Source organism: Mesitornis unicolor, unplaced genomic scaffold, assembly GCF_000695765.1.
Source record: "Mesitornis unicolor isolate BGI_N332 unplaced genomic scaffold, ASM69576v1 scaffold11369, whole genome shotgun sequence".
In the NCBI taxonomy this organism is placed as follows: Eukaryota; Metazoa; Chordata; class Aves; order Mesitornithiformes; family Mesitornithidae; genus Mesitornis; species Mesitornis unicolor.
The window spans coordinates 18852-36010 of NW_010206652.1; the positions used below are offsets into that span (position 1 = coordinate 18852).

The following is a 17159-nucleotide window of genomic DNA, read 5'->3' on the forward strand; positions in this document are numbered from 1 at the left end:
CCCCCCCACCCCCGTAGGCACAGACACAGAACCCACGGTGAGACAAGCTCCTGACCTTGAGCTTATCAGTTCACACTGACTGGGAGAAAACATGCTACTAGTTTTCAGTGAGTTCAGCCACTTAGAGCTGAGACTGAGCTGAAAAGCAAAATCACTAAACAGAAAATTATTTCTATTTAGCCCAAACCAGGACAGCCTGGAAGTGACTTCAGTGAATCCCAAAATGAACGAGCTGTTTAGATTCAGGCAGTCCTGTAAAGGAAGAAAAGTGATCAGGTGTAAATTCTCTCTGACCGCTTTCCAGATGCAGAGAAACTGAGTACGCTTTCCATCCTTAGATGGAAAAGGACAACAGGAGTAGAGGTAAGCAAAAGAGAAGGAAAGATATTGCAGCACAGGTCTGCAGCGTCATGGATGATGTAGTGGAGCCTGTGTGCAAATTATTTCTAGCCATAAGGAATTAAGTGAAATACAATTAACTATGACTCTTTTTTTTCTTTTTTTAATTGCAATTGACTGAATTGGATCACCAAAGTATCTTAGAGACCAAAAATATAAACAAATAGGAGGCAGTTAGACAAGCTTTTTGAAGAATGGGCTTATTTGTGGATTCTTGAACTTTTAGATGCCATTTACAGCTCACACAGTCCCTAAACTGGTTGCTACTTGCTTCCAATATAACTTGCTTTGTGTAATCTCTTTTTTTTGAACATGGCTTCTGACAACACAGTAGCTCAAATGAGGTCTTTTCCTATGAGGAGTCACTGACATGCTAATTTGTGTTTCTTCTCTTTTTTCCTCAGTCTCCCACAGTCAGATCACCCGCTTGTACAGTCGCTTCACCAGCCTAGACAAAGGAGAAAACGGCACTCTTAGGTGGGTATAGGCACTAATTCAGCTGTCCTTGCATTGATACACATCTCTAATGGTGGCTTGGTGTTGCAGGACGCCTGCTTGTTTACCTCATATGGTGAATCAGCGAAGCTACTATAACAGGTTGTTTCTTACCTACTGTCTACGTGTGCAGTGAGCTGAAAACAAGAAACCGGCTCAGCAGATGAATGCCAAGTGAAGTTTTTATTTGCTACCTCAGCTTTTATAGCTACAGAGAAGGACCCGACTATGCAGCCAATCAGGATGTTCACATACAACAGCACTTTCCCATCCATCATTTCCCCCACTTTATGGCCAGGTGTTCCAAGACCGAGATATCCTGTCACACACCATGCATACCATCCAACCAGTGTTCTGGTCAAGATAACCCAGGCACACAGTGCTTGGTGTGGTTTTGAACTCCTGCTTTTAGGCTGGCCCAAGGTCCTGTTATACTTAATAACAACATAGTTTAATCTCTTAAAGATTGCCTCTGTATAAATCTCAGCTGCTGTTTGTGTTCTCTTAATAATGTTCTCATGGGAATCCCAGCTTCTGCAGCGCCTTGGTTTGTAGCCTGGTGATGCTTCTCCGCATTTGTGGACATTCAAGTTAGTTCAGGAGAAATCTGATCATTGAACTGAGGTGCTCTAAATAACAGTAGTATTTACTGTAGCGCAGAAAGTTTGTGCAGTTAATACAAGAAAGGTCAGATTTGGTATTCAGGGTTTTATAACAAATGTTCAGAAGTGTTCAACCACAATTTTAGATTATTTCTTGACTTTGTTGATATGTTGCTTCCAATAATTGTTGCAAAAATGATTCCACTACATTGTCTTCATCCTGGCCTTCATAACAGAAAGGTAATTTGTACTTTTGGGAACATTGTTTCTGATATCTAGTGTCTCTTAACACTATTTGATCTGTAAGCCCATTACTATTCTTAACTTTGCACCTTTTCTTGAACACCCATGTCTCTTAGCATGCTCAGAAGTAAAAACAAAACTGGAACTGAGCCACTGTGACTAAACAAATGCATGATTTATTCTTTAAAGTAATAGTCCAGACTATTTCAAGACCTTTAAAGTGCTTGTCTTCTGTCTACAATTTGAAAAAAGTGAACCAGTTTTGATTAAATAAAGATGAGGCTTAAACTTTATCTGCAAAACAGTTTTCACTTTAGTGAACTGAGTCTGCTGGAGAGAGTATTCTCAACAGAAAGGCAAACTCTAGTGGGCTGATTACCTGTTAAGTTACGTCTCTGCTTGCTGTGTTTGTTCTTTACCCTTCTCCAGTTTGTTATTGTATTGCATGTTGGTATTGGTTTACTCTTTGCTTACTGAACTAATTATGAATTCTGATTGTATCAAATTGCTTATTAATCTTCTCTTTGATGTTGCCTACAGATTACATTAATATTATTGAAACATAGGACAAATAAGAGGTGTCCATCAGGGTGCAATTTTGCAACCAATGTAGTTGGTCTTAGACCACGCTGCCACTGAAAGTCTCTTACTTTTCTGTGTTGATGCTGGTACTCAAGGCTCACCTTTGGAAACTAACCTACAGCTTTGAAAACTTGCCAAGCGAAACCACAAAAAGGGAATCTGATCAGTTTTCAGGTGGATTTTGTTTCCCATTCACCATATAATCACATACACCAGAACAAGTGCACAAGGAAGCTGGAGAGAATGCAAGAGAGAGTAGGAAGGGGAAAAGGAACTTGTTGAAGTGTAATATATGAGGTCTGGCTAGGATGGAGTTAATTTTCTTCATAGCAGCTCCATCCCAGTCAAACCCAGTAAACATAAATTGAAAGGTCACCTAGGGTTTTGTGTATGATCTCACAAAATGTGATTGTAGTGTGTACTATAAACCTATAAAAGCTAGAACTACGTATAAACCAACCAAACTGTAAAGCTAAAATCGTTGCTTACAAGACAAAGGTCACAAGTTTTAAGATAGACTGTAGTTGGCAGTAATGCTGGCTTATTGCAGTTTCCTTTCCTGAAGGAAATATGCAATTCCTTTTGGTGCCACAAATTGCTGACTTCTCAGTTAACATCTAAGTAACTGGTTGTGTGGAGTTGTTCTGTAAACAAGACTACTACTGAGTGATTATTTTTGGTTAAAAGTGCTTTCCTTCCCCTTTTAGTTTATATAGATATTTTTAAGCTGGCAGACTCCAGTGATTTGGGCTGTGGCTGTACTCTAAATATCTGGACTTGCATAGCTGAAGGGATGAGAAAATGAGTTGTGAGTTTGGAAAAAATTGGCTTGAGATGGGCAGGAACTTCTTAAGCACACTCTGTCACTGAAACCAATGTTTCATATAGATTGTAGCATTGACTAATTGGCAATTGTGACATACAGATCCCTGATGATATTGTAGGCAACATTAATACTTAGGTCTCAAAATTTAAATTACTTGGAAAAAGAACAACACTAACAGCCTCTTCAAACTTTGCTTGTGGGTTTAGTCTTCACTGATGAATAGAAGTTGGTGGCTGCCAGTCTAGCACAGTTTGAACCTAGTGCACATTCTTCCTCAACTCTTCCCTCCAATTGAAATTCATGTGTTGGGTCCATAAAGTTTGCACAGACTTCAGAATGATTGTACTCAGTTTACGTAAGAGGGGTAATTAATTAAATATGCTATGAATGTCTGTTGCACAATGCATGGTTTCATAGTGTTATGTATCAGGAGGAGTTTACCTTCCATTGTGGATAGTCACGTGGTACTTGGGAAAGGAAGTGAAGTGTGTTTGGAAAATCCCAGCAACTGTGCAGACTGTGATGCATTAACTTGCAGTCTTGGCCCCTAAGCGTAGCCTGCTCACAAATGTGGCCAACTTCAAATTGAGTGGCGTTCAAATTTTGAAACCTGTCCTGACACCCACAGTGTGTGGAAACCAGTAAGTTTAAGTAATGCAAAACTACTTCTGGGGGAGTGACGGAGGGAAGGGGAGCCAAACAAACAACAACAACAAAAACCCACCACAAAACCAAACAAAATAACCCCACCAATGATGGGAGAATAAGAACTACAGCCTTGAAGGTCATAAATTTTGGTTTCTGAAATGCTGATCAAAGAACTTGCTACTTTGAGACAAGCAAGATGAAGTTACCACTTGCTCACTACCACCAGTTTAGAAAGTGTCTTCTCTTTGTTTCCTGAGAGTGTGAATGATTGTCTCCATAAAGATGGCTTATACCTTTGACTTACAAATCGGACATGACAGAAGTCACTGATGTGACTGCGATCAGGAAAAGAAGTGTTAGGCAGTTCTTTATGGCATGAAATAAATCTTTGATTGTGCACCACCCTTCTGAAGGAGGAGAAAAGCTGTGATATCCTTATCTATGTATTAAAAATGGACAAGGTAAAGAGCATTTTGTACAGAAGATGTGGTAGATAATTATGAATCTTGGTGATTGGAGAACACAGGTAGTTTGTTCTGGAACTATAATCAAAAGCTGAAATCTTTCCTAGTGAGATGTTTCTATCCATTGAACCTGTGTGTAGTTTCAAGGCACTTTCTTTTTTTTTACAGAGTTACATAAATGAGAGATAGGTGAAGAGCATTGATGGAGGCAAAACTTCATAAGCCCTGGTTTAGCATTTTATTTCCCCCCTTCTCTGTATTATTTCAATGACTACAGCCACAGTTACTGATTAACTCTGTAAGTTCTTTAAAAATGTAGAAAAAGACTAGATTTTTCCTTAGCTTCACTCTACCCAAGTAAAATGAGTAAACTCCCTCAGACTTGCACCATCTGAATGAAACCATGTTGTAAAAGCCTGGACAAACCCGTTCTCATGAAAATTCTTTTGTCACCTTTGATTTCAATATTGTGACATGCTGAGTTGCCGAAACGAAAGGTCGATATCTTTGGATGTCCTACATCTAAATTGTGAAATCTGAAACATACTTGTTCTGCCTAGATCCAAAGTATAGGTCAGGAGGAAACCAGTGTGCCTGTTTTCTTCTTTACATTCTGATTTCCAAGATGAGCAAATTGGAGGGTATGACCAGGCCAAGTGTGTGGTTGCTTCAGTGAGTCTCCTTGTTGGGCTAGTACTGAAGTGTACACCACCCAAGAATACAGCTGCTCCAAAATCTCTCTACTACCAAGTAGCTCTAGACAATCATGCATAGAGCTATAAAAAGGGGATACTTGTCTAAACTGCTACTTCTGCATGTAACTTTTGCATGGAGCCTCCAATTTATGGCAGTTTCTTCTGTGCTGGGGAAATGACAGGTTAAACACTTAAGAAGGTTTTTTTTTTTACTGTACAGAATTGGTAATGCCTGGGGAACATGGAAGAAGGAAGGGGGAACAAGTAATCTGAAGGATACATGAGGAAAATAAACACAATGAGCTGTTTGTGCATATCTCATGCTTGTGAAAACTATTCACAAGACTGTCTCCTGGAGAACTGCAGAAAGCCTCTGGTCCTGAGAAGGGTAGCAAGAGCTCACCAGGCAATCTTAATCTTGATGAATTACGGAGTTGAATCCTTTCAGTCTGGAAGGGTGTTGGGCTTGTTCTTATTAGTTCAAACTGATAAGTAAAACATAAAACCTAGCTCTCTGAACATGGAATTCTTTATCTTTGCTTAAGAAAATTCAAAGGATTTTTAGCTTTCTCTAAAATGGACAAGATAGGATGTGGGTTTGGATCAGAGAATGACAGGTTAGTAGAATAGTCTATACTTCCATCTTTGACCATGCATCATTCACACTGCTTTTTTTTTTCTTTCCCTTCCCCCTATTGCTCATCTATTATGACATTTACTTTTAGCATACTTCTTAGCCTCATGTTTGTAAACCAATTATTCCTCCAGTAGTTAAGCAACTTTTAAAATTTCTGTAGACAGTGTGTAAGGATGAAGTTACGTGAGATGGCTGACACAGCTGTGAAAGAGGAGGCTGTTCATCCTCTTTCTCATTTCTCCAGGCTCCCAGCACCTCTTTGTCAGCCATGCTCCTGTTAGAGTTTTGAAGTTTTTTTTGAACTGTTTCAAGTTGCTAATTCAACACAGATAACTGGGAGGATGGAGAGGAGTAAGGTGAAACATACTCATACTTAGAAATACTTAATTAGAATACATAAATTCCTTACTGCAAAGTATGTCTAAGTGATATCACAATGATAACATGCAGGTAAAGGTTGCTTTGTATGTTACATTTAAGCCAGGTTTTAATAGAAGTTGAACTGTTTCAAGTTGCTAATTCAACACAGATAACTGGGAGGATGGAGAGGAGTAAGGTGAAACATACTCATACTTAGAAATACTTAATTAGAATACATAAATTCCTTACTGCAAAGTATGTCTAAGTGATATCACAATGATAACATGCAGGTAAAGGTTGCTTTGTATGTTACATTTAAGCCAGGTTTTAATAGAAGTTAGATTCCTGGAAAGGTATGTTAGAAGAGCCATGTTGCTGTGGCACATGAACACAGAAGCAGAGGGCATCAAATTTCCTGTAAGCTCCAGCCTCAGCCAGGTGAAGTTGGTCCCTAATGACTGCAGGAAGCCTTAGTTTATAAGTGGAGAATAACTTACATCATGCATTCATTTACTTTTATGGCTGTTACAGCTATTTCAGTTATAACACTCACTCAGTAATGTGCTCTTAATAAGCAAAAGTGGTCTGCTGCAATCCTGATAATGGCAAGACTAATAGATTTGAAACCTGGGGAGTTATTTGTGGTTAATTGTTAATCTCTGTTAGAAAGCAGAATAACTGGAGGCTGAAATGCAGAGTGTAAATTGAGGCTCAATACTAAGAAATAGTGATAGGCAAGTAAAAATTACTGAAGCATTAGGATTTTGCTATAAGTGGAGGTGAGGGCAGTTCCTGCTTTTAACTTGTAAATGTAGCATTGACATTGAAGGCCTGTCGTTAAAATTTTGTTACTAGGACATAGGTTTTCCACATCACTACATGTCCTACCTGAATCACTAATACATACTTTGCCCTTTGGCTATAGCTTAAAATGCAGCAGTCCTGAAGGGTATGGTAACAAGCTGATCATGTTATGCAGATGTTAACTTTGCCTGTTAAAAAAGATTCAGACATGGCCGGAGTAGAAGTTTGCTGAGAGAGCCTGAAAATTGGTCAGGTTGCTCTATTAGAAGGTCAAACAGTTTAACCACGTTGTAACAGATAAAGTTTAATTGGGACTCTGAACAGTGCTGGGGTGTGGATGGGTGCAAGGAGTGCTTTGGAGTGCTTTAGAGTGCATTTAAAACTAGAACGTCTTGCTTCTGTGCCTTTCCCAGGCTAGGCTAGTAATAAGGCTAGCCAGTTCCTTCCCCCCCCCGTCTTTAAGATCCAAGTATTATAAAAGGCCAGTATATTTAAATAATGTCGAAATCTGTTCATGTTTACTCTGACAGGTTTTTGGTGTGATAACATCATGAGTTGAACCTTGTTGCTGATTCATTTAGAGAGCAGAGTTTTCAAAAATAGCAAATTGTAGTAACCAGGCCTGAGACTTTGACCCAGACCTCAAAAACAGCAGGACTACGTTTGGCTTGAGGGGAATTGCCAATATTTCTGGAGACTGGGCAGGAAATGACAAGTTATGCATTCAGAAAGAATAAGGTTTTTTTTTTTAACTTTATTTGTTTTAGAGCTTTTCCCCATTATCTTTGCAATTTAAAAGCTAAATGATTACAGAGTATATCTTATGGTAACTAATAAGTTGCTGTGCTCTGTTGTAGTGTGGAAAAAACCCAGCCCAAAACCAAAACAAATAACCACATGAAAACAAACAAAAACCTGTTGACTGAAGCAGTCACTAAGACACGCTTGGTTTGTCTGCCTTGGTCAGACCAAGATTATCCTGTCAGTGGTGTTGTATTAGGTTGAAAGAAAATAAAAATCATTAGTGCAACTATAAGAGTAGAATAAACCCTGTGTTCATGCCATATTGATCTAAAGTATGTTTATATCAGTGCAGGTCATGATGTCTTCCAGATCAGAAAAAGCTGTAACTATGTAAGCATAGCTATGCTTACACTGTACCATGTACGTATCATAATCATAAGCAGAAAGGAGAATGGCTAGCAAGAGCAGTGAGTACCTGCAGTGTACTGGTGAAGTTACATCTAGCGTGTAGACCCCTGTCGTAGTCTGAGTTTACTGCTTTGAAATAGTGCGGCTTGATTGAAGCGGAAATAATCTGAAATTTGGCCTTTATAGTAATAAAATTGTTGTATAAACAGAAAACTTTCTGTTAGAATATGCAGATCACCTGAGGTGTGTTTGGGGGAGTATTTTACTGTGCCAGAATCTGGAATGGGGTAGAGTGGAAAAAAACCACGTCAATTCAAATGATTCAGTACCAAAATACTACTTAAAAATAAGAAAAAGTTTGTTTTCATTTTGAAGCCATATTTTCCTTCAAAGCCAACTCAGAAGCTTTCTTTTCCTTAAACTGCAAACTAGTCAGCATCATTACAGGAAGGTTTCTAGCACAAACAATATTAGCATCTGAGAACTGCTGTTAACATGATAGATGAACACTGCTAGTTCGTAATGTGGTACGGGCTTGGCATTGTCTTTAGCTTTCCTTTGTGCCATTAGTCATAGAGAAAATGTGATTTCAAGAGTTACATTTTACCAACCAAGTGTCTTGTTGCAGAAAGAGAACCCAGTGGATGTCTTACTGTGAATTCTTTTTAAGCAACTTTCTCTCCTACACTTCCACTTCATGCAGACTTCCTGTGCTCTTGCTTTCCTTAGCCGTGAAGACTTCCAGAGGATTCCAGAGCTTGCCATTAATCCACTGGGAGACAGAATTATCAATGCCTTCTTTCCAGAAGGGTGAGTTCCAATGGATTGGATCTGTGAGCAGGCACAAAACCTGTAGTTTGTCAGAAGTTTGGATAGGAGTGAAATGCTGATAATTAAAGCATGGAATTTTAATTTGCTAGTAATTAAACACCTCAAACTTATCATGAAATGCATATGGGTACATTTCTCCTCAGCATGTTTCATTTTAATGAAAAATACTTCACAACCTTACAAAATTTTGGTTTCTTGTCAGTTTTCTACTCTTCTTGCTATGCTGCTGAACACTAATAAAGAAAGTTAAGGGCATGTATGGGCTTTGGTTCTTGAAAGCAGACTTGTAGCAATACTATTTTATGCTAAGTAGTATAGTAATTTAACTAATTCAGTCTTGTTTTTCACCTTTTAGCCTCTTAAGTGTACCTTTGTTATTAGATCAGATTTTTTGCTTGTTTTTTTCATTTTTGGTCACATTTAAGATATAGCTTATGGCACTTCTGACATAAATCCGAAGCAATGACCAAATTTGCAGTACTGTCTCACTTCATTATACCTCTCTAGATTGTGCTATGGGATCTGCTGCTGTTCTTGAACACATTAGTCATTACTGACTGATGAAGATCAGATTGTTCAAGTCACAGCATCAGCTAATACCAGGCAGGATTTCCTGAATAGAAAGGAGGAGTCCTGGAAAGTACTGACGTAGCTCGTTCCCACAGAAACTCTAGAGAAGAGCTATTTGAGCAATGGCTCCCCACAGGCTGGAGGCAAAAGTGACAGCAAAGCTGACAGGGGTGATGTACTTCCTGACAAAGGGCACAGCACCTGAACAAGAAGAGCAGAGCAGGTAGTGACTGTTGCCACGTCAGCCAGCAGTCTAGTGCTTGCCACATAAGTTGACAGTGGTGAAGTCTCAGGTCAGTCCAGGGAATCGGGATCCAGATCAGCAAGATACATTGCCTGTCTCAGGCATAGCTGCAGGATAGCTCAGGCAAGGGCCAAGGGTGAGGGCTTGAGCTTAGAGCTTGCAGGCAAGGGGAAGGGAGCCCATAACGAGACTTCACCTCTTTTTTTCACGCATCGTACTTCACAGTAGCATAATCCCAGGTGGTGGCTGCACTGTATCTGAGCTGGGTTTGAGCACAGACACCCAAACCCTGGGGAGGTAGAAGAATGAAAAACTTGTATAAGCTGTGCTAAAACTGACCAGCTGAAATGCTTACGCAGAGAGGACCAGGTGAATTTCCGTGGATTCATGAGGACGCTAGCCCACTTCCGACCCATTGAAGATAATGAAAAGAGCAGAGACCAGAATGGACCAGAACCACTGAACAGCCGACATAACAAGCTCCACTGTAAGAAATGTGAACCTTCCTATAGTGGAAGGGTTTTGTTTTATTTTGTTGTTTTTCAGGGAAGGGAGTGAAGGAGCTTGGGGTCTTCTGTATGGCCTTTACCTGTGGAATTATATCCTCCAATATCCAATTTTTTTTCATTTTATTTTTTTTAAATTGCAAGTCTACTTGTTCAGAATGTCAACAATTGACCCATTCTTGTATTGGAATTGGTTTAACCTTGAGTAAGGTGTATGCTTTTTGAAATGTCTTATAACAGAAGTGCTTCGAAATGGTTTGCATCCAAAGTTATTTCAGATTTAGAAGCCGCATCTCATACTTGAATGGGCTTTTCGTTATCCAGTCTTCCACATAGTATAGTGCTTTTTCCTCGCCTTCAGCTGTGTACTTTCTTGAGTATTTGGATGTCCACCTACAGTATGAACAGAAAGCTCTTGCTCACTAATCAAAGTTGGCAACAGTCTGTCATAGCTTATCCAGAATGTAGTCAAAGAGGTAGTGTAAAAATGGTTGGTTCTGCAGTTAAAGGATTGAATGTATCTTAGTGGTAATTATACTTCCCTGACTTGAGGCTTTGAAGAAATACCTCTGCAAGCAGAGCGCTTCTGAAAGTACTCATACTGAGCAGTTACACAAGATTTTTCACTTTGTGGCAATAATGTTATTCCTCTATGCAGTAACAACACTTCATGGACCTGCATGTGAATTTTACGGTGAATAAAATTTTTAAGCTAATTCTCTTAAAATTATTTATGAATACCTACTGTTTGGGTTGGGTTTTGCTTTTTTTTTTTTTTTAGACAAATGTCTTGTTATGAAGAAAAATAATTAACTGCTCATTCTTTTCTTCCCTGTAGTTGCTTTTCGGTTATATGATCTAGATAAAGATGACAAGATTTCCAGGGATGAGCTGCTTCAGGTAAATAGCACAGGGCTGCTTTGAATTACTCCATTGTGGCCTTCTCTGTGATTTTACACCCATTTCGAATGAAGAGGGGAATTATAACAGTCTTTTGAAAAGAACTCTTGAAGGAGTTTGGTGGCTAATTGCTTATCTCTGTTTTAAAGCTTTAGACGTGGTATGAGACTTTAATCTCAGTTGGTAGCCCAGGCTGTTCTATCAGTCTGGGAATGCTAGATTGACGTTTAAACCAGAGTGTTAGGCTAAGCAGATCCTATTGGAAATGGTACCTAAATATCCAACAAATATGTTCCTTAAGGAGCATATTCTTAAGAACTACCTTTTATAACTTTTGAAGGTGCTTCTAATAGGGCATCACAGGGACAGTCCTTGAGGTGGATTAGGTTGTTTGCCTGACCAAATAATTCTAAAAAATAAAAATAAAAAAATTTACTAATGGAATAAAACTCCTTGAAATTGCAACAGTCAAAGTTCATCAATCGTGCATATACATGAAACTAGGCTTGAGCTAGGAGTAATTATATGCTACTAATCCTGGGAAGTAGACATGGCAATTTGTGGTTCCTGATCTAGACAAGGATCTGGTTTTGTCTGAAACTGCCCTCTTCTATCTGCACAGAAAATGCTTTACTAAGTGTAGAGAGTAATGGCAGTTATTATTTGACCACGTACTTACAAGATTCCTGTAGGCAACTGTCTCAAACAATATTCAATCAAATGTTAGTATGTTTTGTGGGGAAAAAAATAGACAAAAGCATCGGAATAAAACTTAACTCTTTCCTAGTTTCAAAAGCTTTCTTATGCTTGTACCTCTTCCTGCTGCCTAGTGAAAAAGCAGGATTCTTTATCAAAGGTGGCTAGAGAAGGAAGCTGTCTTTCCTGAAAGCCTTCATCTGCAAAGGACAAACAAATCTGTCTAGAAATGACTTTCATGGAAATCCTCCAGGGTCGTTCTTGTATGGTGTTATTTTGACAGTATGCATGAGAAAAAACAGCACTAAGAACACTTCTGTTCTTATGTCAGTAATGGTTATTTTGTTTTATTATTTTTAAAAAATATCTGGGGACTTCTGTATGTTACAGGTGTTACGGATGATGGTTGGTGTAAACATTTCAGATGAGCAGCTGGGCAGCATTGCTGACAGGACAATCCAGGAAGCTGATCTAGATGGGGATAGCGCCATCTCCTTTGCGGAGTTTGTAAAGGTTGGTGAACTCCATTTCTAATGACTCAATGAAACTGCTCAGTAATGGGCAAATAACTCAGACTTAAGTGCAGATGGAATCAGAGAGAAGTCATTCAAATAGCCCCACCTGCCTGCATTTGGGCAAAGCAAACCTGCTAGCTCTTTTCCTTACCCCCCTTCATAAGGACATTTTTCTTATATACTGTCAAGGTACTAATAATTAGTCCATATGTTTCAGTGCTGTAGCTTATGTAAGAGTATACTGCAGAATTTTCACTTTTTTTTTCTTTTGCAGCCACTTCTTTCCACACAAGTGGCCTGACTAGTACAGTTTCTACAGAGTAATTCTGCTGTAATTGAGCTGATCAGTTTTCACATGGAGACTTTGTCTGTTAGTATTCAAGTTCCTATCTGTAGTCCTTTGAATTACATTTTTTGTTAGTCAGAGATAGGGAATAGTAAGGAGCCATTGTATAGTCAGTGAAGAAAGTTGTCCTATAGAGAACAACTTCAGCTACCTAATGGGATGGTGCTGAGAAGAGGAACCAGGCGCATCTTGGAGGTGGGCAGAGACAGGACAAGAGGCAACAGAATCAAGTTGCAACATGTGACACTCTTGTTATCCATAAGGAAAACTTTTTACTAAGAGGATGATCATAGGTGTTGATGATGTAGAACCTCCTTCCTTGGAGATAGTTAAAACTTAGCTGGACATGGCCCTGAGCAACCCAATCTAGCTGGTCCTGCTTTAAGCAGGAGTTGAGGAAGTTGGACTAAAAGACTTCCAGAGGTTTCTTCAAACTTAAATTCCACTGATTTTGGAGCACTGAAGTCTGCTGCCTGAAACAACGTGGAGCAGACTGATGTCCTTGTTGACAGCAATTCAGAGAATGAAGTTGCCACCTCAGTTTTACAATGATCTACATCAGTGATGGTGTAGTCTTCATTTTAGCTCTTCAATGACTGCTCTACCGTTCTCCTTTGTTTTCTGGCCATGCCTTCCCACAGTCTCATTTTGGTCATCCAAGCCTTTCTGGGCTGTTGGCAGACTTGAAACTGCATTAGCTACATTTTTGGTTGACAGCCTTCCAGCTTTAATGGCTGAAGTTCCTTTCCTTGGAAGGACCTTAGTCCAGAATGAAAAATAGCACTCTCTGAATGAAAAGACTGGCATGCCAAATGTCTTCACATCCCATGTTCTGCCCATTTCCTCTACACTAGAGTAAGAAACCTTGTAGGAAAGAAGTATGTACAGTATAACTTAAGTAGCTGTTTCTGAATTTTATTGCAGGTTTTGGAGAAGGTGGATGTAGAGCAGAAAATGAGCATTCGATTTCTTCACTGATGGATGGACAACTTACTCCTTTCTACCCCTACTATATAATGAATAGAACTTCATTTTCTCCTTAGCACCTTCCCCGGAGCATTGCTACTGGTGCATATACAATAGATCTCCAACCCCTCCCTGGTTTGTTCTACCAATGTGAACATTCCCTGTGCATCAGGAACAAAGGGAAATGGCTGCCGTGCAACTTGGAAAGGAGCTTTTCTTAAAAATCTATTCCTTCCATTTTTTTTATCCTTTCTCCCTTGTGTCCTTCTGCACTACTGTTTCAGCAAAAATGTCTCTCTTTATGTACTGCTGTTTAATCTACAAACTGATTCTTCTGAGCTCTGAATCTGAGGATGGGAACAGAAGTGCCCTCTGAAACACTTCGGATACAACCATCTACTGAAATACTAGGTGCATTGATAATGATTCACTCTTCCTTCCAGCAGCCATACCACATTACTGCTGCCTTTTTTTTTCTTTCCGATTTGGCTCTTTACGTGTAGATTTGTCTTCCCTGCTTCCAGATCTGCCTTTTACTTGAGGACTGTTCAATTCCTATGGCTTCATTGTACAACTACCACTGAATGCATGATGATCGCCTTGAGTACTTCAGAGTACAGTGAATAGATTTTATTCTTTGTGGGATGAATTCACAGGGACAATAGAGAATCTGTGGTGGAGACGGCCTGTGGTGTTCTCAGAAGGAATAAGAATTCTGCTCCAAGTCACTTTAAATTGTTCCAGTAGCAGATGCAGAAACTTGTTTTTTTTTCCCTTTGAGTAGCTTGCAGGGTTGACAGTCTCTGGACGATGAAGTGCCCTCTCCAGGTTGCTTTGCTCTAGGATCCCTCCATTCATCAAAGTGGTTTTGCCTTTGAAACTATAAACTTGTTTACCAGTGTACATAATGCAAGAAAACTGGTCATGCCAAAATTTGTAGTTCTGCCACTGCCCGCTGGTAATGCTGTCATGAAACACAGTACTGATTTTTTTTTTCCCTCTTAAATCACAGTGGCCTGGATAATCGGTAATTATTTACATTTTTCCATTGTGGAAGTCCTGGTCTGTTAGATTTGTGTTGAGAGTGGTAGCTGTATTTATGAAAGCTCTGGCGTGAGAGCCAGAAGTAATTTGGGGAAGTATGTATTATCCTAGATATTTCTGAACATATTTCTATGCAAATCTCTTTGCAAGTGTGAGATGATTAATACCATTAATATAATGCTGATAAATTCAAGAGAGAAAACTATTGAAGGCTCACTGATAACATAATTTTCTGTGGCTAGTTTGACAGATGATCTTAACTAGTTCAGCTGGAGCATCCTACAGTCGGAGAGCTCTTTCCAGTAAAACCAAAAAACGTGGGAGCTTCTTTATTGAAGAATCAGTGTTAAAACTGTGTGTCTGTCGTGTGTTAACATTTCTATAAATACTTGCCAGTCTCAAACCACCCTCAAATGTGCATTTCCTTTTTTTTTCTCGGTTCCTTTAATGGTCTCTTGTGTTAAAGAATAATATGCAAGTCTCTGAAGGATTTTTGACTTGTTTTAAATTAAGGAATTGCCAAGTGAAATGTTGGACTTCATTGTTTTGCAGAGTGCAGCACAATTCCAGAAAGAGATGTCTGAGAAAGAAACATTACAGTTTTATGACCATGTCATGTAAAATAGGGATGTAACGATGACAGATTGAAAAGTAAAAATGTGTCTGTAGGCTTTGTGATCTGCTTAAAAGTAGATGTTGCTCTCTTCTGGCTATATAGTTGTAACCTAAAGTTGTGCCTTATTGTCCCAGTGAGACTGGATATTGTATTTATCAATCAATAAATAAACCCTCCACTATTAAAAGATCCTGTATGGTAATTGATTATCCTTTAATGACTGAAAAAGTCAAATAGTAGTAGAATGGTGCTAGAAGACCTTACAGATAGTTGTTGTTTGGTTGGTTTTTTTAATAACTGAGTTTGTTTTCAGGGTATTAATTCTGCTGCTAGAGTGGAGGAAACTAATGCAAAACATGAGCTCTGAAAGAGGACATGCACTCATAATACTTCACTGTAGATCGTATAACAACATGAGCTTTACACTTCTCCATGGTTCCAAGCTGGGATCCCTCCCCCACACCTCCCTCCATAGTGTCATAGCATCCTAAATAAAGGGTATATAATACCAATGATAGTTTGTGACATCTGTCACAAGCCCCCAGGTTAGAAATTGGGTGTTTCTGCTAATGTGCTTTAAGGTGAACACGATATTCTAATAGCTGCACAGTGGCAACACCACCAGAACCCACAACAAACCACCCCACAACCAAAACAAAACCCAACTAAGCCACCCACTATAAACACTGCTGCTAGCTCTGTAAATCACATGGAAGACACTGAGTATCTTATTTAATCTTAAATTACATATATGTAACTTAAACGGTGGTAGACAGAGTTTTACAGAGCTGAGATCTTAAATTTGTTAAAATTGTCTATACCCAAGCTGTACAGGTAGAAGCAGATCTACACAAAACTAGGATACCTAATTACATGTAGAAATTCTCTCAAGTCTTGAGAACAAAGGTCATCTGTGAAGGTTCATTCTGGAAGAGATGACCAGCTCAAAGGCAGAACTACTTAATATTTTATCTTTGTCCTTTGAAAAAGCAGTATTTAAACATCTATCACATATACAGGTGAGCCATTTTCCAATCTTGTGGTGACTAGGAAGTAAAGTTTATTTTCAAATCCACAAGCTCAAGTTTGTTATATTGAGAATCTCTGGATGGTTGGGTACAGAAATCTATGGTTATAATTTTTCATTACCTGTTAAAGTATTTTGAAGATTAGAGAAAGCAAAAATAGGTTTGATAGCTCATCAATACTGAAAGGTGGCAAATGAGTTGACTTAAAATAGCTGTAGGGCCATTAGCTTGGCATCAAGTCTGTGTAAAATAAAAGGATCTGAGTGCAGGACGTTACTCATGAGGAGCAGAAGTTAAAATAATGCCAGTTTTCATAACTTTACCATGGAAAATTACTTGAAAGTTCTGCTTTCAGTTCTTTGAAGCTGCAACTTCGGTTGTGAATAGCTTGTGGATGTAATACTGGAGCTGTCAAAAGTGTTTCATTTAAGCTGACAATCTGCATTAAAACACTACATAGTAGAAAAGTGTGAATTAAATGGATTAAGATTTCAACTGAAATGGCTTGTAGTAGTTGTCTGTGATGAATCACGGTTAAATGGGGGTGTCTCTCGAGTGTTTTCTGAATGGGTAAGTACTCCTCTTCACGCTATTCAATACTTTCACCCGTCAGCTTGAAGTGTAAAATTACCGCTGCTAAAAAAAATACAGATTTTTGCAGATGGCACAAAAACTGGCAGAATGAATAAAGGCAGTCATTCACAGCAATTAACATCGCTTGATAATCGCGGCCCATGCAGGCGGCAGCGCTGCTTCAGGCGGGATTTCACACATGCAGCCGGGGGCGGGGGGGCCGTTCCTGTGCGGTGAAATGGAGGACGGGGAAGTTGCCTGCGACGGTGACCAACGGTGACGCCCTGGGGCTCTTCAGAGGAACCCCCGGCTGCACCGGTGAGGGGGATGAGCCGGGCCCCCCGTGACCGCCACACGGACTCGGACCTGCTCCCCACGCCTGGGGTGCCGCTCTGCACGGCAGAATCAGGGCGGGTC

General features: G+C 39.5%; 1 protein-coding gene across 1 annotated transcript; it reads left to right on the top strand.

Moving 5' to 3' along the window:
* Positions 1 to 338: 338 nt before the first annotated feature.
* On the top strand, positions 339 to 13955 carry CHP1 (calcineurin-like EF-hand protein 1). Its single transcript, XM_010191856.1, has 7 exons — positions 339 to 363; positions 804 to 876; positions 8637 to 8717; positions 9912 to 10039; positions 10897 to 10958; positions 12045 to 12167; positions 13440 to 13955. Exons 1-7 carry the CDS (start codon positions 339 to 341, stop codon positions 13491 to 13493), a joined length of 546 nt encoding a protein of 181 aa, XP_010190158.1. The 3' UTR covers positions 13494 to 13955.
* Positions 13956 to 17159: the final 3204 nt, after the last annotated feature.

Coding starts and splice junctions, on each gene's coding strand:
- CHP1 (XM_010191856.1), top strand. CDS start 339: ATGGAAAAGGACAACAGGAGTAGAG. Junction 877..8,636: donor GGAGAAAACGGCACTCTTAG/GTGGGTATAGGC, acceptor TGCTTTCCTTAG/CCGTGAAGACTTCCAGAGGA. Junction 8,718..9,911: donor AATGCCTTCTTTCCAGAAGG/GTGAGTTCCAAT, acceptor ATGCTTACGCAG/AGAGGACCAGGTGAATTTCC.